Source organism: Mus caroli, unplaced genomic scaffold, assembly GCF_978045245.1.
Source record: "Mus caroli unplaced genomic scaffold, Mus_caroli_1 scaffold_7, whole genome shotgun sequence".
Taxonomy (NCBI): domain Eukaryota; kingdom Metazoa; phylum Chordata; class Mammalia; order Rodentia; family Muridae; genus Mus; species Mus caroli.
Genome location: NW_028227262.1, coordinates 52,989,605 through 53,017,157, shown reverse-complemented (window position 1 = coordinate 53,017,157; position 27,553 = coordinate 52,989,605). Strand labels below are relative to the sequence as shown.

General features: G+C 42.0%; 1 protein-coding gene across 1 annotated transcript in view; it reads right to left on the bottom strand.

The window, feature by feature from the left end:
- Positions 1 to 27,553, bottom strand: part of Suclg2 (succinate-CoA ligase GDP-forming subunit beta) — a 249,031-nt gene that overhangs the window by 169,073 nt on the left and 52,405 nt on the right. The window contains exon 2 of the mRNA XM_021164922.3: positions 16,026 to 16,167. Within this exon, the coding sequence (XP_021020581.2) occupies positions 16,026 to 16,167 (142 nt within the window). The remainder of the gene's footprint in view (positions 1 to 16,025; positions 16,168 to 27,553) is intronic.

Sequence of the window (27,553 nt, the reverse complement as noted above, 5' to 3'; positions counted from 1 at the left end):
GTAATTCCTCATTTAAAAAACAAACTTAATTCCTTTCCTATTAACAGTAGTTGTGTAAAGAAAGAGACTACACATATAATCCAACAATAAGCAAAATTTTAAAATATTACTATGACATTCTTTCTTGCATACCTCCCTAAGCATTCCCATTGAGAGGACTGAACAGTGTGCATGGCCCATCTCAAGGCTTCTGAACCACAGACAAGGCTTTCACTGCACTGTCTTCACACTGCCCAAACAGTTCTGAAACTGTTTCTCCACTGATCAAAGTCTCAAATCAAAAAATGCTCAGTTGCCCATCACTTCAGATATTAAGGAAAGAGAAAGTTCTGGGCTTTGCTTTTATCATGAGGTTCATCTGTCTTGTTGTCTACAGCGACAATGACTAATCCAGTGTCAAGGAGGAGGAGGAAGAGGAGGAGGAAGAGGAAGAGGAGGAAGAGGAGGAGGGCAACAACAACAACTTCCAGATACTATTGTGCAGCTGTAGAGACCTGCCTACTGAAGAAAGCTATCTCCGCTCTTCAGACATTGACTACAGACCTATATTCCAGTAAACATGCAAAATATACTCATTACTGCACATTTAGTCATCTTTAATCAGGTGCAGTAAACAGAACAAGGAGTCCCAAGGGACTGTTTAGCTCTTCCAGCCTATCTGTCCGAAGTCTTCCTTCCCAACCCAGAGAAAGGAGTTGTACTAAATCAAGAGCACAGGAACTATACACAAGAAGCTAAGGCATACAAAGGAAGCCAGGGACCTAAGAAGGGGGGTGTGGGGCGGGACAACAGATGGAAGGCTATCACAGACAAAGCAGACTCTGGCCATGCAGAACAAGTAGAAAGCAAGGCAAATTTCATTGGGCTTAGGCTTGAAAAGCAACTCCATTTTACATTATCAAAAGTCCTTTTCATATATTTATCAAGTGGAGGAAACAAACCCATGTAGAAAAAACTTTTCAAACCATCAAAAATTAAATACTAGAACTGAATCTCAGATTACCTTTAAAGTTTACCAGGACATTGGCTTTCCAGTTCTCAGGCCTACAAATCAAGAAAGTACAACAGGAAGTCTACATCTAAGTAACAACAGAAATAAAAGGAGGGCATCCAATATCCAGTGAGCCTATAACACAAATGGCCTCTCTGATCCTCACACACTGACCTCATATAAAGAGGATGCTCACAGCAAGTCTCGAATGCAAACATTAGTCCAAGCTCCTTATGCAGATAGAAAAGCCAGGTCATAGACATTAACAAAGTTATCTGAGCCCTCAGCCTAGAACTGGAAAGGATTTTTAGTCAGAGGTCAAATTCCAAGAGGCTGCTAACAAGGAAAGAGGTTAAGTAGTTGGATAGAAATCTGGCAGAAACCTACTGTTTTATCAGTTAAACCTTTTACAGGTAAATGTTTTTCAGCAGTGTCATGTGGTGCAAGGCACAACACATGGAAACTGAATGTCCCAGTGCGTAAGGGAAAGGATCTTTCAAACTCCTATGTTGAGCAGGGGCTGTGGGAGAGCCGTTCTAGGTTTTTAGGAACATTTATTTCATTCGTGGAAATCACTTTTCTGTAACAATTTATTGGCATCTCTGCTGCGTGCAGCACACCAACCTCCATTTGCTACTCCAATCCCTCCCGTATACTTTCAGTACCACTCTGATGAAACCATAACGTGGAATGATTTTGCAAGCATGGTTTTACTACCATGGTCTTATACTAACAACTACAAAATTACAATTCTCCTTTACAGCATCATCTTACATCTTGCTCAAGGACATATTCAAATGGCTCAACATACCCTTCACGGTTTTGCTCATGCACCCACATCTCAAATAGCATCAAGTCCCATGAGCTCTACTTCCAAACCACATCCCAAACAGTCCTCTTCTGTGTGACTTCAATCATCTAAGCCAGCTTTGTGCGCTTGGATAACACAACAGTCCTCCACCTTCTTCACCAAGGTTCTGGGACTTCCCAAGTTTGGTCACTCCAAGTCCCATATCCCAGGAAATGCTTACTGCTGAGCAATTGAATTCACTACGGCCAGTGCTTGGGTTGATGAGCCTCCATTCCCAATCCATTTGCCCTTCCTGGATCCACACTCTGCCCTGTAATGCTACAGTTCCTCTCACTGCAATGCCTGGTCCTTTGACCGAGTTTCACCAAAGGGTTACAGGAAGACACTTGGAAAACACTTCTGCCTGGGCTTGTTCGCTCACACTGTGGCCTTGTCTCTACAAAGGGCGCACTCCAGCAAGCCTGCAGCACCAAGGAGGATGAATGGCCAACAAAGCAGCTCTGGTCCTAAACTGTAGCTTGTATGTCAAGAGAAGCTGCCTATCTCTGCCAATGAGTGGCCATTTATGCAAGAACAAATGGACTCCGTGACCTTAGAAATGGTCTGCCAGCTAGCTTTACTAACAAAAGAAAAATCTCAGAGGGTCTTATCAAAACTTCATCTCTCCTATAATAGAACCCAGAGAATTTAACTACTTCTACGAAACTTAGAGACTTTGTGCTCCCCACTCTCAGACCTTGCCCCCACTGCCCCTCTCAGTGTTCTCCTTTCTCACACTGCGGCAGCCCCTCCTGCACCTCGTCTCTATTTGAGACAAATTTCAACTGCTTCCTTCATCCCAGTCATCTTCTACTTTAGCTTAGAAATCCCCTCCCCAGGGAAACCACCCTCAACTCCCTCACTCAGTCCTACTGACTTTATCTGAATTTTATTACTATCTCAGCTCTCCCTAAAATCTATAAGCATTTGCTGGTCTGATTAAATTTTGTATACTAAACTCATGCATTCAAACATCCTTTCTTAAGCAAAGTGTGATAGAACATACCTGCAATCCCAGAAGTCAGCAGAACAGTTATAAATGTAAGGCTTAGGCTATATAGGAAGACTCTATCTCAAAACCAAAACATCAACAACAAACCTTCTGAATGAAGTTAGAGATATCAAACCTAAGGGTTACAAAACCTCTTAACCTGGTATCTTTTGATCTGAATTCTAAGGATTTTCATAAATAAAAATAGAAGTGAAAGTAAAAAAGGTAATAAACAGATGACTTTTTATTGATCATTGTATTTTAAAGTTCTATAGGGGATAGATGAGAAAATGTTAACGGGATATAATGCTGTAACCACAAATAAGTAGACCATATTTTTTCAATTGAATCCCTCTTTCTGAATGAAATAGCATTGCTTTATCAGACGGCACCAGCAGAAGCCCCCACCAGTAAGAACTACTTTGCTAAAGTCAAAGGCAGGAAGCATACGGAAGGTGTGTGCCTTGGTGTAGGAACACAAATCTTGGGTTACACAGTTCCAAACAGAAGCAAGGAGAGCCCCACTCCCTGACTCTCTATCCTGGCTACATGGAAAACGTAAGTTCTTATCCTTTTTCAGGCACTTCACTACTCAAAACAGACCCCTTTAAGTCTCAACTACCATGAAATGGAAACCCCTGCACCAAGACACATATGTTTCTATACTGGGGAACATGAAACACAAAGAGCCAGCTCCACCGCCAGTTAATGGTTGATACTTGCAGTTGTCATGGTGGAGGCGAAAAGAACCAGAATCCCTGAAAATGCTAACTGAAAGTCAACCAGAAAGGGAGGCCTGGGGCATCAGGTAGACCTCCAACAGTAAAGAAGGGCCTTGTGGGAACCCCTCAAGTCTGTGATGTTCTTAGGAGAGAAGAAAGCATAAAGAGACCCATTTGAGTTTGAGTGATGATATGCAGCCTAATAGGTACAATACTGCATCCTAGGGGCTACAGTGCTGACTCTTACTCCCCTGTTTCTGAATATGTCTCTATGCCTGGACCTCTTAGGCAAAGATGTTTGTTCTCCTTCATAGAGGACTCTTTTTTGAACTATAGATAAGGATAATGACACATTACCAAGAGGTCTCCTGAAGATCCCATGAGGCCAGGCCTGGGGGCATTCCCCTGTAATCCCAGTTCCTCAGGAGGCTGAGGCAGGAGGATCACAAACTGAAGGTCAGCCTGGGTAACACTGTGAGAACTTGTTACAATTTGTTTTAATGTAAGAAGACTAGACACAGGTTTATGGCAGAACGCTGGCTTAGCATGCATGGGCCCTACATTCAAGGCCTACTATCAAAAATGAAAATTCAATCTTCATCGAGATGAGGTAAACAAAGCACTTGAGTTCTCCAAACATCAGGGGCCAGGTGATGATAGCAGATGTCTTTAATCCAAGCACTCAGGAGGCAGAGGCAAGTGGATCTCTGAGTTTGAGGCCTACCTGGCCTACAGAATGAATTCCACAGACAGGCTAAACAGAGAAACCCTGCTTCAAAAACAAGAACAAAACAAAACAAAAACAAAATTCTCCAAGCACGTCAGCTATCACAGTTCTGCCACCTAGCATATATTTGCACCAATGAAAGCCTCAACCTTGTCAAATCGGGCTCTACTTAAAGAGGTTAAAAACGACATAGAAGCAAAACAAGGCATGCTTGGCTAAGACATCAGGAGCACAGATACAAATACCCGGTCTTGAGACAACCACTTCATTTTGTCAGTGTGCAGTTGCTCTTTACCAAGAAACAAGCTTTACATACAAATGGCAAACCCAGCAGTCATAACATCTTTGCTCAAAGCAAGTATTAATTTTGTGCCAATTATTTTGAGATATCATTTTCCTGAGACTCAACAGGAAGGGGAGAAATGCCAATGTCTCTACTTAAAGGACAGAACAAGGTCTGCTCATTAAACACATTCGATTAAATGAAAATCCAAGAAAGAGACCATCTTCACCTCTTTCAGGAGGCTTCCCTGACCACCACAGTCACAGTAGGGCAGTCACCCCTTCCTGCCATGCCTTTATTCTCCCTGTATTCCTGTGGGCCATGCAATAGTGCCTCCGTTAGGGTACGACTGTCTCAGAAGTTCCACACTCTCCATCATCCTTAAAACCTCAGCAGCTGTTCAATGAATTAAGAGCTATGGAAGGTGTGAGTCTTCCCATCTTTTCCTTGTTATCCCACCTTATCACAAACAAAAATCAGGCAGAGCTGGAGATCTAATATCAGATCTCTCTGTCACTGTCTCTCTGTCTCTCTGTCTCTCTGTCTCTCTGTCTCTCTCTCTCTCTCTCTCTCTCTCTCACACACACACACACACACCCTCCCTACCCCTGTCCAGGAGCAGGGGATTTGGTGATTTTTTTTAAAAAGGCTCAGAATGAGTATATTTGGGGCACATTTCAAATGAAATGTGCACACTTCCAAAGATGCCCTAGTTGAAAGCACAGTTTACAAATATAAGAAGAATAAAAAGCCACTGTAGACCAGGGCCTGTATTAATGTGAACTGATGGTGCTCACGAAGATGAGGCTAATGAGCTGTTTTTGTTTAAGCAGATTCAACTGATCTAACAACTGCTACATTGTGACCAAGGCTGTTTTGTGGCACTTGACTTGAAGACCACTCTGAGGAGACTCTCTAGAGAAAATCCTGCCAAGGCTAACAGCAGGCCAAAGCTCCCCTCTCACTATTGCCCAGAGGGATAACAATCCCTTGGTTTTGCCTTCCCCATTAAACAAAGGTTAAGGACATACCCAAGTACATAAAATAGAGAAGCCACACACCACAACTTTCACTGCTGATGGACAGCTCGGTGCTTGCTTTGCTCTTTAGTTAAAGTTTCCATTCAGTCATTACCTTTGGAACCTCCACTACAGTCAAGATACCTGCAATTCAGGTCCTGCCTCAAAGTAAGAGGATGAGAAATAGAGATGAATGGAATGGTCTCAGCCCTGAAACAAAGCAAGCCTTCAGCCATCCACTGGGGCCCAGCACTCAATCCTATTATTTTCATTTTCTTCAACCCTCATTTAAACACTTTGTGAACCAATGGGTTACTATTTAAAGCTATCATGCTCCTTCATAAGACTCCTTAGCTCTGAGTGTGGTGGTACACACCTGTAATCTCAGCACTCAGGAATTAGAGGCAGGAGAATAACAGTCAAGGCAAAACAAAGAAAGATGGATAAACTGTCTCAAAAGAGAAATCAGGGCAAACCAGGGTCCTCCTCAATGTGAAAGAAGTCACACTGCCCCCAACCACTGCCCAAGCACTGCGTCTATCCCATGGAATGGACCATAAGTCAGAGCAGACAGTTGCAGGTTAGTCCCACCACTGCACTGGCGGATTTTGCAGCCAGAACACCATTGCAGATCAACCAACAGGGGTCGGCCTGGGTTACTGCTTACATTTCTCCTTTGGTAGCATCAGATCACCTTCCCATACCTAGAATACAGAGGTGAAGGCTTACTGTAGATACCAGCTCATCTTCTCCATGTTTCGAGAGTTGTGGGAGGTGTTACTCAGCAATAGGGCCTTGCTGTCTGTTTGGGGAGAGGAACTAATAGTCTTGGCAACAGCCTGGGTTGTTTCACGGGATCCCCTTTCAACAATGTAACCCAGCCCTCACACTGGAAGCTTCATTTGATAAAAAGCCACGTCCAGTAGCTTTTTATCCTTATTGGGCGACTTCATTTAGATCCTATTTTATCTTTTCTGTAGATAAGACACACACACACACACACACACACATATACTTAGGAAGCTTCTATTGTATTAGCTTTTCACAATACCCCTCGAATGGTCCCTAATTTTAGCTGGTTCCCCCTGAATTTCCCCCCTCATTCTTCTCTCCCCTTCCACTCTCCACTTGATCCTCCCTTTCAATCCTCCCTCATCCATCCATAACCATCTATTTCCTTTTTAGGGATATCTATCTGTGTGTCATACGCCCTACCCCACCTCCCCAAGTCCCTTCTTACTAATTATAGTGTCACTGACATAACAGCTAATATCTACATATAAGAGGATTCATTCCATGTTTGTCTTTCTGGATATGTACTGCCTCACTTAGGATGATTTTTTTTTTCTAGTTCATCCATTTATCTCTGTATTTCATGATTTGGGGTTGTTTTTGTTTGTTTGTTTTGTTTTTTAACAGCTGAGTAATAGACTATTATGTAAATGGACCACATTTTCTTTATCTATTTATCTGCTGAGAGACATCTAGGTGGCTTAAATTTTCTAGCTATTATAAATAAAGCAGCAAAGAATATGGTTGAGCAAATGTCTCTGTGGGTGACCAAGAATCTGAGACTAAAAAGCCCAGGGACCTAAGGGAAAACCAAATACAATCGTTTAAAAACATATAGCAATTAAAAGACTCCTAATGATATTGTGCTATATTCATAGATGAGTGCCTTGCTCAGTCATCATTAGAGACATTTCCTCCTGCAACAGATGGGACAAAACATAGACTCATAGTCAGATAACATGCAGAAAGACCTTAGAACACTCAAGCCCTAAACAGAGTATCTCCATTAAATCCCTCCCCTCAGGGCTCAGGGAACCCTGCACAAGAGAAGACATAAAGAGCATAAGAGCCAGAGAGGATGGAGGATATCAAGGAAACAAGACCCTCTAAATGAACAAGATCAATGCACATACAAACTCATGAGGCTCCATGAACAGGGCCTACACAGGTCTGTACCAGATGGGGTCCTAGAGCTGAAAGAACAAGTGGGCATATGCCCCCGTCCCCTAACCCAGAAGCTAATTCATAATTACTTGCAAATGAAATTTGTTTTCTTCAAGGAACTCTCACTAGTGTCTTAGTCAATGTTCTATTGTTGTGAAGAGACACCATGACCACAGCAACACTTATAAAGGAAATATTGATTTGGAGCTGGCTTACAGTTTAGAGCTTTAGTCCGTTATGGTGACACATAGGTAGACCCTGTCCTGGAGAGGTAGCTGAAAGAGTTTTACATCTGGATCAACAGGCAGCAGGAAGAGAGAAAGACACTGGGCCTGGCTTGAGCTTTTGAAACCTCAAGGTCTGCCCTCAGTGAAACACTTCCTTCAACAAAGCAACAAGGCCACATCTCCTAATAATGCCATTTCCCGGTGACCAAGCATGCAAATCTATAAGTCTATGGGAGCCATGCTGAATTAAATCACCACACCAAGTAAACAAAATTCTCTTAAGAGTAGGCACCATGCACAGCAGCGAATGGCCACCAGAACACAGACTCAATGGCACCTTTGAAGGCTGCCAAAGGGTTTTCCTTTTTTTACTTTGTATTCTATCTTAATTTTGATTTTTAATTTTACTTTATTAATATATTGAGATGTTTTTCTCTACCTTTACCCTAGAGGTCCTCTGCATATATAACTTCCAGTTATGTGGGCTGTTTTTATGGGACTTCTAAGTATGAACGAGTGAGTCTGTGAGTCTGCATCTGTTTCTTGTGCTTTTTCTTGGGCTCTTTTCCTTCTGTTTGTTTTGTCCTGTTCTGATGTGTTGGTTTTTCTCTTATCATACTTTACTACTATACCTAAAAACCTGCTTGTTTTCTTATGAGAGACAAGGGTGGATCTGGATGGAAGGGGAGGTGGGAGGAACTGGGAGGAATAAAGGGAGGGGAAACTGTAATCAAAACAGATTATGTGAGAAAAATACATAGTTTTAATAAAAAGGATGGAAGAAAAAGACAAGTAGTCGCACTGTAGAGGAAAACTATGAACAAAGATGCCAAGACAGGGACACACAGGAGACATGGGAAGGAGCAAAAGGGTGATGGGTTGGGAAAGGCGCCCTGCCACCCTGCAACCCTATCCTGTATGCCAACAGTGACTGTACACTGCATCCACAGAAGGTGAAAAAGAAAGTCCGAGCAAGTGTCCTAAAAGAATCTAGATGTTTTCACCTGTGTATGATGCTGGTGAAGTTACTGACAGAGAAATTATGTATGTATTTACAGCTGCTTCTTTTTCTTCCACACACAGCATCTGAAGACACTGATTTTGCATATAAAATACTTCTAGTGCTATTTCGCTGTTAGCTATGCCCCATCTGTTTCCTTTTCCTCATACAGCAGTAACTATTACATTCACTCAAAAGGCTAAAGAGAAAAGAAAAATTGCAATACTAGGTTCACATTTAATTTGAGAGAAATAACAGGCTCCCAAATGTCTTAGTTTATTCTACACTGAATGAAGAAAAAAAATACATAATTGAGGCTGGCTGTTTACACATCAATTTTCATTCTAAGGTAGATGAAGCGGTATCATCCCTTTAAAGCTTCTAATTTATTTCCAGAGTTTTTATATTTTGTAGATAACCTAGAAAATGCAGGTGGAGAGTTAGTGCTATTTATGAGCATGCTAAACACTGTCAGTGTCTATAATAACCACCTTGGAGAATAGCACAGCATCTTAAAAGCATAATTCTTTCGGTAATATTTATTCTGTTGCAATGTGATTTTCATTTTCTTTAAAAATTATGCAGCTTTGGACTTCATATACCACCATCTTCCTAGAAAATACCAACTAGCAAAATATGAGTAATAATATATTCAATATCAAGTCATCTGAGAATGTAAATAAATTGAGTTTAACACTTAGCTGCTATCACAAAAGCACTGAGAAATTTTATTTTTTATATGCTATTGGCATTGTTAATAGCTATTTTATTCTTCTGATGAAAGCTCAAAACACTGGTTTTGTTCACTCTGAAGAGAAATAGGAACTTAGTGAGTCTCTCATCTTTCTTCCTAAATCTAAATCATCTGTTAGGTACATATTATTAGTCACAACTTTACAGCCAAGCAAACTGTATGCTGAAAATAACCAGCAAAGTGGAGGGGGATGATCAACCTGATGATGTGGCCCATTATCACATCAGCCTCCAATCAAAGACCAAAGGCTCTCTCACGGGTCTAAATACTGGGCCAAAGAGGGAAAGGTGCTTACCTATAACCCTGACGGCTTATAATTGGACACCCAGAGCCCACAGGGTGATTAGAGGGCACACTCCTGCAAGATGCCCTCTGATCACCACATAAGTGCTATGGCTTACACACACACACACATACACACACACACAAATAAATAAACAAATGCAATACTAGGAGGAGGAAGAGGAAAAGGAGAGGTGGGAGGAAGAGAAAGAGAAAGAAGAGGAAGAGAAAGGGGAGGGGAGGGGAAAAGAGAGAAGAGGAGTAGAAGAAGAAAAAGGTTAAGTCTAAATACTGGGCCAGCTGTGAACTCCATACCAGCCTGGTCTACACAGCCCAGAGCCAGCCAGTCTCAGACAATGGAATTAGGTGAGGTAAGGCAGGTAGTCCGAGCAGATCTCTCCTGGCAGCTCGCCATGCCTTTCCTCCCTCGGGTCATCTCTGGAAGCGCTTGCTGAAGATGGCAGAGTGAGAAGATAAAGGGAGTATAAGTCGCTGGGGCTGAATAAGATCACCGCGTGGGGATTTCCGCATGGGGATCATTCTTATCTGAGCTAAACTGGGCTAGGGAATGCTAACGAATCTTCTACCCATATGACAACAGGACAAAGACTCACAGCATGAAATACGGTGGTCAATGCGGACACTATGCAATAATAAAAATAATACTTTTAAGAAAAAAATACTATTTAAGTGATAAGCATGCAGATTTTTAAAAATGTTGTTTTCCAAATTAATAAGCAAATTCATTACCTTGCAATTATACTATTTAATCACGTAGATACAGTCAAATAATGGAGGAAAGAAAAAATATATTAACATGAAAATGTGAAAGGAAATATTAACGTTAATACAGGTTCCCCTTGGATAATGGAATAAAAGAAGATTTTTAGTTTTCTTTTTTTAAAAAAATTTTTAGTTTTGATGTTGCTTTTTACTTTTCTGGGTTTTCCAAGATTAAAACATCGTGAAAATTATTAGAGCTGTATGTGTTTAAACATCTTGAAAATTACTAGAGGTTTATGTGTTTAAAGTTTCTTTTTAAAAGTCCTAACATCCACAGAGAGGTCCTACAACACTAGCCCTGGGCCATTTCCTCCAAGCACATTTTCTGCATTTTCAACTGTCTAAGACACTCAGTGAACACTCAGGAGTACAGCCCACAAATGAACTAAGACAGAGCAGAGTAAGTACTGTATAGCAAAGTTCGTGAAGATGAGTCCCTGGGAGATGAGGCTGTGTGAAACACAACCCTCCTGTTCACTGTATGAGCAGGTTTTCAAAACAAGTTGATACCTGACTCTATGAAAGGCACACTAGTGATAGAGACACACGGAAGGACACACAGAAATCTCCTGATTCGTTTCCTTTGGTTTAAGTGAAGACTGCATGAAACAATGGAGTCACACATTTGACAGGATGCCAGGCATATGGTCTGGGCCAGAAGGTTGACTCTTTGTGTCTTCGAAAGTGTTGTGTTCTCGCACTGCTGAATGTCAGCTCAGGTTTTCAAAGCATGTTCACACCGTTTCTAAGGAGACTGAAAGGAAGCTCCAAGTGCAGTCCGTCCCCTCGGCCTGCCTCCCAGAGCCTGCCTGGATATGGCCCTGACTCCACAGCTCTCCTGTTGCTTCTGTTCAGGGACACAAGACAGTTACTTAAAGGATAACCCTGCCCTGAGGTCTTCCAAGGAGAAGCCCATTTATATTTGAAGAACCAGAAAAAAGAGAAAGAACATTTTAGAAGAGAGAGATTTCTCTGCTAAAATACATATAATGGGAAATGTCATTAAAAGCTTGATGAATGGAATTATTTCCAGGAATACAGTTAGGCCAACTATTATGTCAACTCAGATACTTTTAGGAACCGTGCATAGCTTACATGGGTGATAACTTCCTGCAGCACAACACTGCTATGGTGAACTCCATGCCCAGGACCTATGTTGGACAAGCCAGGGTTACTAGCACCAACCAGAAGGTAACTCTGTGGGATGTGGATGTAGACCCTTAATTACAAGGCTGGCCTAGCAGTCGTCAGAGCCCAAGTGCAAGCCTAAGCTACACAAAGGGGCAGAGGAAAGGAGGGAAGGGCGTCAAAAGAAAAGGTGTTCCACATGAAATAATCACGTGTACACACACACACACATACATACAGAGGCACTCGCCACAAAATAAAAAAGACAAAAACAAAACAAAACAACACCACTAACAAACAAAAAAACAGTATTAGGAAGTTCACTTACTCATCAAGGCCAGAGAATCAGGTTCAGAAATGGTAAAAGCACCAAAGGGGCCACTAGCAGGCAGAAAGGCATTTGACTCAGCCTAGGAACTTTCATTCTGGCACCAGCACTGCTATCTCTGGAAAGTAGACCTTCTTGAACTTCAGGGGAACACACACCCAGGGGACTCAAATTCTATCATTGCATTGCTGATCCCCGAGACTCATGAGAGGCTGCTAAAATGAGTATTTACTTCACAGAGATCAAAGCTAGCCTTGACTGTCACTGTAAGACAAAGAGATCTGCTCAGTACAAAGGAAGACCTCAACCACGCATGGCAAAGCCTCAACAGCTCCTGAGGCTGCTGTATTTAACTGTCTACAGGACCAACAGCAGCTGCCACTCAGTGTCAATGGGTAGCAGCTCCCTTAAGACAGGAAGTACAATTCCTTAATGGTAAGTAATTTGCCAGGCTTCAGGATGTAATTATGTAAAACAAGGTTAAGTTCTTATATTGATGAATGGAAACATGCTCTAGCTGAAAGCAACCCAAGCTAGCGGATTGCAATGAGAGCTCCCATCTGCATTTCACATGGATGTCGTTAGCTCAGAGAAGATTAATTTCTCCATTTAATTCTCCTTCCTGAGTTTAAAAAAAACAAACTGGAGGCTTTCATATATACTTTTTCCTGCTTAATGAAATGTCAAGAGTTTCAGTCAATGTGAAGACAATAGCTAACAAATTGTAGATTCTGAAGATTGAACGTGGCAGTGCCCCATGTTTTATCTGTGTTTATATTACAGCACTTCTGAGTTACACCAACATCCTCGGTGTATCTTAGAGAGAACTAAAGGGCAGTGTACACACCAGTCCTGCGCACAGTGGGTTTGCTCTCACAACCTCTGAATTCCATAGTCCAAATGAAAAGAAAGCATGCATTGATATGCCTTAATAAGGCTCCTAGAGATATTTATCGTGTGTGTGTGTGTTTGTGTGCACATGCAATCAGTTCTCTACTTCTAGCATTGGTCCCAGGAATCAAAGTCAGGCGATGAGGCATGGATGCAGCTGTAGCCACTGGGCCATCTCTCCAGCCCAATCAGTCATCCTTTAAAGCATACTCAGATGCTCTTATAAACTTCTGCATAAGTGAGAACTGCTCATATGGTAAAATCTTAATTTACCAAGCCAAACTTATTCTCTTCAGTTAGGCATAAACCTGTTTTCAATGCAAGGCAATGATAATCTTGTTCAACATCTTAGAATTATAAATTGTATTCCAGAAACAATAGTTTAGTATTGACCACTTTAACAAATGTTCAAGTTTAACAAGCTTCCACAACTAGACAGCAAAATGTTCTGTTGCCCAAAGAGATACAACAAAATGAATCATTAATATCCACAAATTACAGGTTTTATAAACTGCATCTAAGATCCTTCCATATCAAGTTTTAATACAACCTTCTAATTTTATTAATACGCATTTTCCATCTTAAACATGCTGACGCACACAAACCATCTCCCTAGAGCATCACCAAGAGTCAGCCATGAGGAAAAGGCATGGCGGGCAGTATGTAATCTAACAGAGCTGGGGGCAAATCCCATCTCTGTTGCTTATTAACTTCACAATGCTGACAAGTGTTTTAACCTTACATCGCCTGCTTCTCTGTCAATAAAGTAAAAATGCTAAGCTAATTATTGACAAGATTTGGTAACTGACTAAATACAAAAGAGGCACCACAGAAGACGTGGAGCAATGAAAACGTTTGGGAGCTGAGAGGTAACATTCTGTTTGGTCCAGGAGAGTTACAAACATGGCTGATCCACAGACGACCGGGTATATGGGTTCAGATACCATGAAAGAAAGGGACGTAGGGAGTGGGATGCAGGGACTACACTGGAACATAGGTATACTAATATCAAGGCGCATTTTCAAAAACTTTCATAATATATCATTTTACTTCAAAATGTCCATTGTAGCTAAAATATAAAGTATCACACATAGGTTCACGAAGACCACAACTGGTGGGGCCATTTTGAAAAGTTGTAAATCTTGAGGAATCAAAACCTCAGAAGGCAAAGTAGACCTCTTAAGGTTTTATAGCCCAGCCTCTCTCTCTCACTCATATATATACATATACATACATATATATAATCTCAGCACAATCAGGAAGACATACATGTTCCACAGCTTTAATCTTAACCTCAAACATATTTGGTAAAAGTGTTCTTGTGGCTCTTGCAGTAGTGAGAACATGAACACTGTGGAGTTCGGCCAGATTCTTTTCCTTGGCTGTCTGTAGGCAATCCCAGTGACAATGACACAGACACCTTTCACATTCACTATCAGTTTGTTTCATTTTAAACCTACAATTTCAGCATCTCCTTTTAAATGTCATTAATTTCCTCTCGGATCAACAGAATCCAACATCAGAAACTAGACGATCCCTCAGTCTAGAGCAACTACTCTCTGAGTGTGAACGTGCCCGCTTGCTTGTCTGCTCGCTCACTGAATGAGCTGCTGCCTCAACACCAGGACTCTGCCTCGGCCTTGAAAACCAAGGCAAGGAAAAGCGAAGACCAACTTCACTTTATTTTTTGTTCTCATTTTTAAACCCCTAAAACAAAACTTGTCCCTTCTTGGATAAGTCTAGGAAATCATTCTTTATCAGGTTACGGAGCACAGTAGGGTGCTTCTCCAAGAGTAGCAGGAAAAATCTGAGCCCTAAGGCTGTAGGTATATTTAAATCCTTCTAGTGTCCAGAACTACACTGTCCAGATAGCCCAGCTGACACAGTATCTGCTGAACATCTGACGTGAGACTCGTGTGAAATGAACGTGTTATAGTGTAAGATAAAAACAAGATTTGTGAGACTTCAGTCCTGTGGATACTTCATTTGTTAGAATTCTCACCTACATGATGCACAAGGTCCTGGGTTTGAGTCCTGGACCATATGAGCCAGAGATAATGCTACAAGCCTATAATCCTCCCACTCTGGAGGCAGACAGGAACAAGTTCAAGATCATCCTCAGCAACAGAATTACTTTAAGGCCAGCCTGGGCTACATAAACTATCTTAAACAAACAAAAAACAAAACAAAACAAAAACAGGGAAACAAAAGAAATAGGAGAAAAATACTGATAACTTATTAATATCAGTCTCATGATAAAATGCTACTAACTGGGTATATTACATATCATGTATTATCAAAATTGATTTTACCTATTACTTTTTTCTTTTCAAAGACTACTATAGATTTTAAATATACTATGTGGTTTCCATTTTATTTATACTAGATAATTTAAGTAACAATAAGAGGATGTTTAAAATATTACACTGGAAAGAAGATGGCAGGATCTGATTCTCCACCATCCAGTGCTAGATGTACAGCTGAGACCTGTCATCACTGCAATGAATAAGGCCCTGAAGACAGTGATGGGCGGGAAACACAGCTTTGCTCTATAGCTAATGAACCAGAGAGACAGAAAGGAGGAGGACTTCATAGACAGTTAGAACTGGTCATGGGAGAACAAAAGAGTTGGGCTTTGAAACGCTGCTCTTGCCCAGGCTCCACCAGCACACATCTGTGATGTCAGCACTCAGCCTCAGTAGGAGAATCACAAGTTGGAGGCCAACATGGAGTACATAACAAAGCTAAGGTCACTGCCTGCCTACCCCGTGCTCTTCCAATCACTCATCCCAGCTTTTAAGGGGTTTCTAGAAGGATGCCACTCTCATGTCCAATCTACCTGCCCTATTTCTTCCCACCACTAAGCTATAGTTGATAGAAGAGGGCACAAAGGAAAACTTGAAAGAAATTTCCACAAGGTGACCCCATGTGCTGCTATCTCAAGAGAAGGAATCAAGTTTTCCTAATTTAAGTATTCTTCTGCTTTTGCAATTCAAAATTCCCACCCAGGTAAGAAGATAAAAGGACAGAAATGGGAAGCCCTGTCCTGTCTTCACTGACGGCAGCCGGCACTCACCCTCTGGAACAACTTACTCAATCTCTTGGCTGCCTCGAGAGCCTCCTTAGCAGTGTTGGCAACAAAGAACCTCTGCACTCTCACTCCGTGCTCTGACATGAGCTTCTTGCTCTGGTACTCCTGCAGGTTCAGCCATCTTCGGGGGGTTAAGTGACCTGCCTAGGGAGAGGAGAGAGGACACTTAATAACAGGAAGAAGAACACTGTCGTCTTACAGGTACTATCCACCAGCAATGAGCAACACTCAGCGTAAAGAGACAATCTAAATAAACCTGCCATGAGGCTTCTTCAATCAAAAATGTCAAAAAAAAAAAAAAAAAGTACAGAGAGAGAGAGAGAGACTGACAGATTGATGGACAGAGTTGTGGAGAGGCATGGAAACAGAAGAGGTACTGGGCTTGGAAGATGAGAAAAATCACTGGGAGAGGGAGGGGCAAGAGAAGGTAATAAGGGGTAAAAAAAATTTTAAATGTCATAATGTGATTCCTACATTACATTTTCATACTATTAAGTATCTACCTAAGAAATTTATAATACATATAAGTCTGTGAATAACTATACCTTTAAGTGAAATTCTCTCATTTTGGGCTGATGATGTTCTCTCCTAGAGCCAAAGGCCCCTACATCTAACAGAACCCCTACCCCAAGCATAAGAAGGCCCCTTTTAAGTTGCTGGTCAGGGTTGACCAAGAGACTCTGAAAACACTACAGGCTCTTGCTATTGCCCTTGGTTGGCCCCAGACGTGGATGATAAATCCCTACTGCTGGAGACACCATGCACTTCAGATAAAAAGCCCTTGGAACCCCTGAGCTGGAGCTGACCTGAGGCCTCCTCCCTGGGGACTAGCTTTCATGGTACCACAAGGAACCACGGAAGGTTCCAAAGGAAGAAAGCAAACAACAGTCTTCCCTAGCTATGACACCAATGAACCACAACAACCAACATGGCACAATAACCGGGAGGGTGCAGCAGGCTCTGGCAGTGACCAACAGTCCTCTGACTATAGGTAAGACTTGCTCAACAAGAGGGAAATCATGTTTAGGTCTAGAAACCTCACCAATTATCCATGGCTAGTGAAATCATGGATCTTAGAGGAGAATTTACAACCACCCCTTTACTAAGCCAGCATCATCCCTGACTACATTTTAAATGCTTATGTATGCTCAGAGAGGAACATCTTTTTGCAAGCAGACCTCCATAGAAAACCACAACCAATCAAAATTGGCTGTGAAGCCCAGTCCCAAAGGATTTTTTTTTTTTTTTAACAAAACAACCCCCTCACCTAAGGTTTAGGAATTATTGCAGAAGAAAAAAAAAAAATCCCCAAAGGATCAGGGAGTTTGCTAAGATGTAGTGTCTCCTAGCAATGTCAGAAGCTACATGCAATAAGTCTCACCAGCAGGACCTCCTAAACAAGGGCTGAACAAGAATAGCAACAATTGACACGCTAATGTGGACAGGAGAAAGCCCGAGAGACCTACACAAAGAACTACTGGCAATTAAGGAATGCTGAGCACTGGAGAAATAGTCTTCCCCAGATAAGAACACCAACTGGATATCCAATACCCAACGGTCAGCCCTGAAAACATATATACAAGTAACATTATACAGACTAAGCAGGTTATATTTAGGAATATATATGCATATACGTATATAACAGCAATATTACTGAAAGAAGCAGCCATGAATTAGAAAAAGAGCAAGGGGAGGGGAGGGGAGGGGAGGGGAGGGGAGGGGAGGGGAGGGGAGGGGAGGGGAGGGGAGGGGAGGGGAGGGGAGGGGAGGGGAGGGGAGGGGAGGGGAGGGGAGGGGAGGGGAGGGGAGGGGAGGGGAGGGGAGGGGAGGGGAGGGGAGGGGAGGGGAGGGGAGGGGAGGGGAGGGGAGGGGAGGGGAGGGAAGGGAAGGGGAGGGGAGGGGAGGGGAGGGGAGGGGAGGGGAGGGGAGGGGAGGGGAGGGGAGGGGAGGGGAGGGGAGGGGAGGGGAGGGAAGGGAAGGGAAGGGAAGGGAAGGGAAGGGAAGGGAAGGGAAGGGAAGGGAAGGGAAGGGAAGGGAAGGGGAAAATAAAACGCAAAAACTAAATAAAAAAAGTTTAGCTGTCATAGTAAAACTCTTAATAAATGTTCATTTTAACCCTCAAGATGGTAAAAACAGAGTAAGTTCAATAGCTTAGGCAAAGAAAAACCATCTGTGTGAGTTTCTGTTTTTCGTATTGTTCTAGAATTGTGTCAGATGCTCACATCAGAGGAAGTACGCAGGTGAAGATCATGGGACTGTCACTGGGTACTGTGACTTTCTGTGAGCTGGGAAGTACTTTCAGATCAGGGTTACTTTGGAGAAATGATAAATGTCCACACATACAGCTCTGCCTCCCTTCAGTCACCAGGTGCAAAAGGAAAAGCTCTTAGCATTGTCTTAACAACCAATGCAAACCATCAGTCATACCCAGGGAAATCATAGGAGAAGTAAGCTTAACTCTAACAGGTCATGGAGCCACAGACTAATTCACTTCTTTCTTTTCCTCTTTAAATTTTTTGTAAATGTGTATTATGTGAGCTTGTGTGAGTTTCTGTGCACCAAATGTGTTCTGGTGCCGTGGGAGTCACAGGGGGTCAGACACAGGGAAGTCACAGACAGGTCTGTGAGCCATGTGGTATGGATGCTGGGAACTGAACTCAGGTCATCTGCCAGAGTAGTGCATGCTCTTAATGGCTGAGCAATCTTTCCAGCTCCCAAATCTCTTCTTGATTTTAGTTTCTAGTGGTGCCTGGATAGGTATTTTGAATGATGAGATCTCACTCACGTACCGATACTGAGCACTGTTACCTGAGAGTCCTCGTTACTACACTACCATTCAGCCGCAGTCAGAGATTATGTCAGCTTGCTTAAGATGCCAATACAAGTGGGTTTTTTTTTTCAAAATGCACTATCAATTACTTTTTAATTTATGTCAAAAGAATATAAAGAACAAGATGACAACCCAGTAAATTACTTTTGTATTTTATCCAGTAATATCAACAGCATAGCCTACTAAAACTATAAATCTCATTTTCAATGAAAAAGGAATATATTTGGTTATGTTTACATCCATGAGTCATAATGTAAAGGAACTTACAAGAGATGATTACCCATTAACACAAATTAAATATTTAATCATAGCTAGATTTCAAAGCTGGCAGAGTGAAAAATAACCTGCTATCCATACCCTACTAGCTTCTACAGTGGTCTTCATGAATGTGCAAGGCAATGTCAAACTGACTACACTGCTGAGGGCCTGAGGGCTGTGATTCGATCACTTTCAAAAGTGAGTGAAAGTGACTGAAGCTGCTTCAATCACTTTCAGAATCTCTGAAGGGTCCTTAAAATGTCATCTCCTGTAGCCTCCAAACTAGGATGACGCTCTAACAGGGGGTCCTCTGAGGCTCATAGGTATGTCCCACTGAGACTCACTGACCATGTGTACCCCAGAATAGCTATAAATATGCTCCAACACATTTGTGGAACATGGTGTCACACCACAAGGCCAAAAGGTTGGATACCCCTGATAGACCCTCATAGAGATGAGCTTCTACTCAAGGGTAGTGTGTTCTAAACTTTCTGAGATCCTTAGGAGGATACCTTACTTGTCAGATAGAAAATATCAAAAGTAACTCCAAAGGAATAAACCCCACCTTTTGTTTCAAGGAATGTCCCAGTTCTAGAAACTGCCTACCTCTAAACTAAAAAGGTAACAGTCATCCCTTAGGACTTGAAATAAACATAATTCATGTACATGAACACTTATAAAGTATTCAAGCTTTTGACATGATCAAGTCTAAAGATAGCTACTCCCACCTATCTACATGTATTAATATATGTTATATATTAATATAATTATTTTATATTGCTTACAATGTTAATATTGAAACTGATCATAATCTCTCTTTAAAATTAATAATACTTGGATAAAATCCAATGCAGGACAAACAATGTTCACACCATCTGCTTTTTAATACTTTACAGTCTTACTTCTGACTTTCTAAGTCTTAATGAAACATTAGTGACAACACAAATTTGATAAATGAACACACTCAAGGCCTTAATAGTCTATTGCATTCCACACAAGATTCCAAGAAAAACATGAGTTTAAGTTATTTAGTAAAAGCCATCTAAGGAAAGAAAACATTAAATGTTACACACATGTCATTATCAGGGACTGCTTTTAAAAGGCAAATGGGAAGGATCAATAGATTAGGCCTATGCTGACATACCAATTTAAAGCCATTAACCGAAGAAGAAAAAGTACTGTTTGAAAAGCACATTTGAGAGAAACTAAAAACAGCCACTGTGTGGTCACGGTCAATTCCTTTTCATTAGACCACTGGCCGTATTAATTTCAGATATGTTAATGCAATCTGCAGCAAACTAATTGCAATTGATCCAGAGACCAGCATCAAAGACATATAATACATATTGACTGCTTCTACATTGACCCAAATGAATGCCAGCTTAAAGTCGCTTGCTTTTAAATTGAAAACCAAGACAGTGAGCAGACTTGCAAGGCCTGTGCTAACGCCCTGTCTATCACTGCACAGAGTAACCCTCTTACAGAAGCATCAGATGACTGTGCTCAACCAAAAACTTGTAAGAGCAGGGTCATTGACTACACTTCAACTTCTCTAAGTCATCTCCACTTCTTAACAACTTGTGCTGGGCGGAAGAGGTGGCTTAGGTGGTTGTGTACATGCATGAAGACCTGAGTTCAATCCCAGAGCTCATGTAAAGCTAGGCAAGGTAGCATATGTTTAATAATCTCAGAGGTGAACATAGGCAAAAACTCAGTTGCCAGTCATCCAGTTTAGTCTACTTGGCAAGTTCCAGATCAATGAGAAAGCCTGTCTCAAATAAATAAATAAATAAATAAATAAATAAATAAGTCAGGCATATGGTACCAAAAGAACAACACCTGAGGTTGTCCTGTGGAACACATACACACACACACACTTACACATGCATGCATACCGCATACCCACACATCTACCAACACATGTTATATACATATGTGTATGTATTCATGAGTGTGAGAATATGATCCTTCTGCTAAGTCAATGCAAGAACCACTTTGTCTATTTCTGCACTTTTAGAGGTAAGAAGTTTGCTAAGAAAATGAATGGTGAACAGTATGCTATAAATAATAGTAACCATTTCTAATAATTTTTCTGATATTGTCGAGTGCTGTATTGTACTAGACATTTCACCATGTGCTCGTGTGATCTAATGGCTGAAGCCATCATGAAGTCAAGTATTAAATTCCCCATGCTGTCAATTAGTGCAAACCCATAATATGCTCAGCCTTCTTCCTTTTGTTGAAATTAGGTGATGCCATGCCACTAACTCCAGCCAGTAAGCCCTGGACACATGCCATATTATATGTGACAGAGCCAAGCAAACATTAGATTACTACTCACCACCTCAACTTGGTTTTTGTTCTTCCCCCACTCCCTCCACAAGAGGAGCAACAGCATTCAAAATAAAAGTCTATCGGCCACAGGTTTGAAAGAGAGACACCTAGAAGTGGCTCATGACAAACATGTAATAAAAAGTAAACCTCTGTGGACTTTAGACACTGTGATCTGGGGTCATTATTACTGCAGACCAAACTCACCTAGACCAGAGCCTAAGAAACTTGTGTTTTATAGAACCATCTTGCAGATAAGAAAATCCAAGCAGACGTGTAAGTCACTAGGATAGCATCACAGGCATCAGAGGTAGAACCGAAAGCGTCTGTGACTATAGATGCTGATCAGCTAGCATGGCTGGTTCCCTGTGTTTACGTTCTGGCCCATGTTTCCAAGGGTCCCTTAGTGATACAGATGAACAAGACACTTTCCTCTTCAAAAGACTGAATGAAGGTTTACCAGGAATAGAGCCTGCATGAAATGTTGGCTGTGGGAAGGAGGAGGTGGAAAGGGAGAGTCATCCTGAGAAATACAAGAATGGTAGGAAGAGCTACATGTTAAAACCCTAAGGCCTACAACAGTATCTTCAGTGCAGAAGCTAGCAAGGTCCTCAAGTGTCCCACCAACTCTGGAATGCAAATGACAAAAGGAAGTTCACAGGTCACTAAACCTAGGGCCTTCTCTTGTTTCTCCCAGTTACCACAGAGTCTTCTCTAATCCACAGAGGATGCTGTCTAGAAAATACGGTTTGAAATTTAGGAGGATTCCTGAAACTGAAGATGATACTAAGCCCATATACTCTGCTTTCCTATCTATACTTACCTATGGTAAAATGTAATTTTACCATATTAAAATAAAACAGGGAAAAATAAACAATAAAATAGAATTACAATAATGTTAAAAATGGTTATTTAAACTCTGTAAATTATTTCTAGAGTCTCCTGTTTAGTTTTTTAACTACAAGAAGTAATGTGGGACCAGGCAGTGGTGGCGCACGCCTTTAATCTCGCTCCTGGCAGGCAGAGGCAGGCAGATCTCTGAGTTTGAGGACAGCCTGATCTACAGAGTGAGCTTCAGGACAGCCAGAGCTATACAAAGAAACAAACAGAATGGACAAGGAGGACTCTTCCTGATTTTGCCTGCGTGCCCTCTGATCCTCTGCAAAACGCTTGACTTTGAGACTTTGTTTGGAGATCAGTGGAAAGACGATGCCAAGGCCCTGACTTCTTTTTCCGCATGAGGCAGCATCTCCATCAGGACTGTTTCTCCTCGGAAGCTCTAGGACTTCCCTGACTTCTACCAGCCTACCCCCTCCTCCTGCCATGATTCATGCTGGTCTTGACTTGTTCATCTCCAAGAACTCAGTCTGCTAACCTCCCCTGCCCCTCTGCCACCCAATTCTAGTAACCTTTATAACTGAGTTTTGCCCCTTGTGACCAATGGTGAGTGATCCGAAAAACTGTGCAAGGCCTCGTGGAGCCCTGACATGGAGCTCCCAGAGTAAAGAAGTGGGTGCACTGACTCACTACAGAGGGCCATCTGATCCTGTGCTGAGGAACTGCCTGGCATTTTCTCTCACCTTTTGAGGTTCCAAGGAACAAAGGTCCTCTGGGATCTATCTTTCTCCTTTACAATCAGAAACCTTTGAGGAGAGGAAGTACCTTGCCCAGGATCATGTATAGAACCAGGGGTTGTCTAAAATCTGGACTAATTCTTACTTTCTGTCCTTTCTATGCACAAAAGTTTGACAGACAGACTACCTTAAGAACTGTGTTCCATTCCCCAACCAGCTGGAGTGTGCAGGGACTGGGTGCAGCTTCCTGGAGACTTGTACAATGGCCTTCCCATTGCTCTATCATTTTGCTTTTCTTTGATAGAGCAAGCATGTTTATGCTGAGGGGGTAGAGGAAATATGACTTAAAAGAAAAATAACATGTAAAGATTCCAGGGCCTTTGGGGACATGGGGGCAGAGGCAGAGGAGGAAAATGAGAAGGCCAGGGAGAACCAAGAGATACAAAGACAATGACTAAGCAGGCAAAAATGCACAGGAAAGAAAATTCACAGCCCAAAATTAGACAGCTACTCTGTCTAAAGAATGACAGGTCTGAGAGAGCATCTTCACCCTGTGGTTTCAAAGTCAGAGTGTAGAGACAGCTGAAACAGCACCACAGAGGAAGGGAACATATAGAGGTGTGTCACTGTGCCAGGCACCCCCTGGAGACAGAATCTGTGAGCTACAAGCCCTCAATGTGGCATCATCAGCTTGACTTTGCCCAGATTAGGCATCACTCTGGAATGTGGCACAAGAGAACATTAGAAAGAGCTTTTGTCATAGTACAAAGCTAGAAATTAGAGAGTCAACGTATAAGAAACGCCTCTTGGCCAGAAGTAACGAAGATGCTATTGGAGGGGGGTGATCTGTCATTGTGTAAATCACAGTGAGATAATGCCTTTTGTACTCTGCCTATCCACACAAACCAGTGCTACCAACACCTTCAAGGATAGCGTAGTAGCCATTCCCATTGGAACATACCTGGAATTTTATCACCTGAGAGGCTAAGGTGGAAGGGCCTTTGGACTGAAGCCAACTTTGTCTACACAATGAAGCGTGCCTCAAAATCACATTTATCTGTATTTCTGAAACATTTAATTGCATTTGTAAAAAGGAAAACAAATCTTTATTCTTTCCCTGGAAAGTCTATTTTTATGATTATACTACTATAGCATACACCTGAGATAAACATAAGATATGCCTGTGTATTGTTCTTCATAATAAAGTGGAGTACTGAAAATGATCCAAATGCCACCAAATAGAAGAGTGGCTACCAAAGTCATGACATGATCAAATGGCAGCTGGTCCCAACTCACAATGTCTTCACCTAACTCTGTCAACTGTATAATGGAGAGAACATGCCTCCACCACAACCCCCAACTATTCTAATTTCCCCTTCTATGTAGTATTCCACAAACTCAATGAGCTACCCGGTACATTATTATGAAATGGGCTTTGTATAGGCCGATCTACCCAACTGTAAGATGATCAGTATTATAAGGGTGCTCATGGTGCGCTTCCCTAGGCGAGGGATTTTGGCTTACATGTGGTCATCATGGGTTCAGTTGTGTGTGCTTTGTGGAGATCTGCGTGACACTGTTCGGGAACAGTCCACCTCGTTCGGGAGCTCCGCTGGACTGGCCTAAACTCACCAACACATCTAGGTGAGCTGGCAGGGCTCTGCTGACACTACCTCCCCATCACAAGGCTCACAAGTGGTCCCTGCCACACCCATGTTTTTTTTACATGGTTTCTGAGGACCAGACTCAGGTTCTCAAGCTTGAGTGTTAAGAACCTGATGTTTTCAATGTATTATAGGTCTAGTGGTACAACATGCCATTACAAGAGAGGAAACACCTGTTCAGGAACCATATAAACCATCAGTGACCTCACAGGACCACCAGTATTCACATCTTCCCCTGCATGTACCAAGTATGCCAACACTTTCAAAAACATGCATGGCACTGCAGAACTCTTTGTTGCTTATAGTAACCCAGAAGCCACAAGTGGAGATGATAGAACGAAAGGACAAAAGTTGCCTGGACTGAGCTACTCTAAGGAAGACAGCAGTCCTTAGGCCACCTTGCCTAAAAATCAGACAGTAAGAAGTAAGTCTTTGATATATCAACTACTGAGTATTTGGGAATAATCATTATAGTTATTTCTAGCCTATTATATCTGAGCATGCTAACACAGATTATTCTCCATGGCCTATTGCAAAGAGAAACTGCCACTACTAAAGAAAACCAGCAATACAGAAAAAAAAAAAGACTCCGACTAGATCAGGCACACTCAACACTCAGTAGAATATCATTTTATTTCAGACATGTACACACATAAAGCAGTGTTCTGTATATACAAATAGATATATAAGAAAGAGCCTAGTATCAATCATCTGGCTGGGTTTTGTTTGTTTGTTTTCTGTCCACATGGAGGTCATAAACAGGAGATCACAGTCAGGCTTCTGCAGTGTTGGTCCAGGTTGTTAAATGCCATGGCCCATTTTTGAGCTGAGCTAACAATCTGCAGATGCTTATGGCTCTGGGTCCTGAAAAGTAGGTGTCTGTCACCCCAGCTGGTTCTAGTCGCTCGAGCTGACTTGTGCTGATTCAGAGGAAGCCTAGCTGTTTCTGCTGGATCCTGTCATTACTGCTGATTTGTGTTTGGTATCCTGACACTACTGAAGAGTACTGTGCTGACATCCTGACAACAGAGATTGGAATCACCCACAAGGAACTACTTCTAAATAGGTCCACATCCCCTTGTCCTATTTACCATCTTTTCTTCCCCTATCTTTGAATGGTGGGCTAGAAGCAATGAAAACCAATCTACTCTAAGAATAAGCATGAAGCCGGACGTGGTGGCGCACGCCTTTAATCCCAGCACTTGGGAGGCAGAGGCAGGCAGATTTCTGAGTTCGAGGCCAGCCTGGTCTACAAAGTGAGTTCCAGGACAGCTAGGACTATACAGAGAAACCCTATCTCAAAAAAACCAAAAAAAAAAAAAAAGAATAAGCATGAAAAGGAGTCATCAAATCCAGGTACTGACTCAACTAAGTCAGGTCTAACTTGTTGGGAAAATAAAGAGCTTGAGTTCTTTAACTGTGACAGAGTTCTTTAAATCCAGGATGGAGTGGAAGTGGGAAGCTTCATTTGTCTGTTCCTCACACATAAGCTCCTGCTGTTAGCTATGAAGAGGCTCTTAAACCTCACTTCCAGCTCTCAACAGCAACGACAACAGTGGAATGGCAACAAGGAATTAGCTGTAAACACCAGAAAAATATATTTCCCTCTCATTACAGGCCCAGTGATAAAGGCTCAGTGAGCTGTGGCAGGCCAAAAGTTAGTGTCTGTGATATTTCAGTTTTGCCAATGTTGTTCTGGATGCAAATGAGTCCTCATAAATCTACCTTGGTCACACTACTTGGACATACTGAGCTCAAATAAATGTGTTGGTGTCAAGGAAAAGACAGATATAACTCAATGCGTCTTACTACAAGTGTCATAAAATAAAAGGCTGGTTTGCTCGAAACAGGCCATGATGAAGTGGCCTCTTAACTGCGCCATCTTGTAAAGAGATGATTAAGTGGAACACTAATTGTAAGAGGAGTAAGAATACCTTTTCCGAGTGGGCTTGATGCTGACGATGCAGACATGCTACCTTCTGCAGCCTGAGCAGGCCATAGCAGTAGAAAAGCAACAGTGGCACTGAGTGGCCAAGTGTCTGAAAACGACCAGAGTCGGATGAAGACAAGATTGGGAAGTTCAGGGTCTTCATCTGCAGTCACCTTTGAAAACAAATTAGCCTCTGACCAGGCTCCATTTAGCCTAGACCTGTTTTGCATGTTGTAAGAAAATTAATTAGCCAGTTAATTAGCCCCCTGTGGCTAAGTTCTTAAACTATAAGCAGAGCTGAGAGGGATCTTCCTGGACCGTATCACATGGGAAGATGGTAGCTAAGCTGTCATCCCTCATTTATACGATGAAGAATACTAACAGGCTCAAATTCATGGCTGCTTGTTGATTATGTGAGTTAATATATGCAAGCCAATCAGAAAGCTCAAGATAAGTGCTCAGAAATGTTAGCTGTTATTATTTAATACAAAACATAATGGAGGAGGAAACATGAAAGACAGAGACACGCCGGCAGTCCCTGCAATAGAAGTCATAGGTGGTCGCATAAAGGAGAAGAGGAAGGTGGCCACGGTGCCCTGCCATTTGCTTTAAATGCATTTGGGGAGGTATTTTAAACTCTAATGGTGGAACTCTGTTGAGTGTTCGACTCACTCAACAGTCACAGAAAGACAGAGCAGTAATTTACAATGTAAGCATCTTACAAAGAATCCAGTAAACTCACGGTGCACCCCACTTGAGCTAGGACTTTCCCATCTCAGACAAGGAACACTGAGTCAGAGACTGAACTGACCTGTTTAAGGTCACTCTACTGGTTAAGTAATAGTGAAGACCTCAATCCAAGCCCCTGCCTAAAAATGCTTTGGCCTTTCTCTTAAAACAGTAGGTAAGCATAGGGAAAAAGATGTGTGTGTATTTGTGTGTG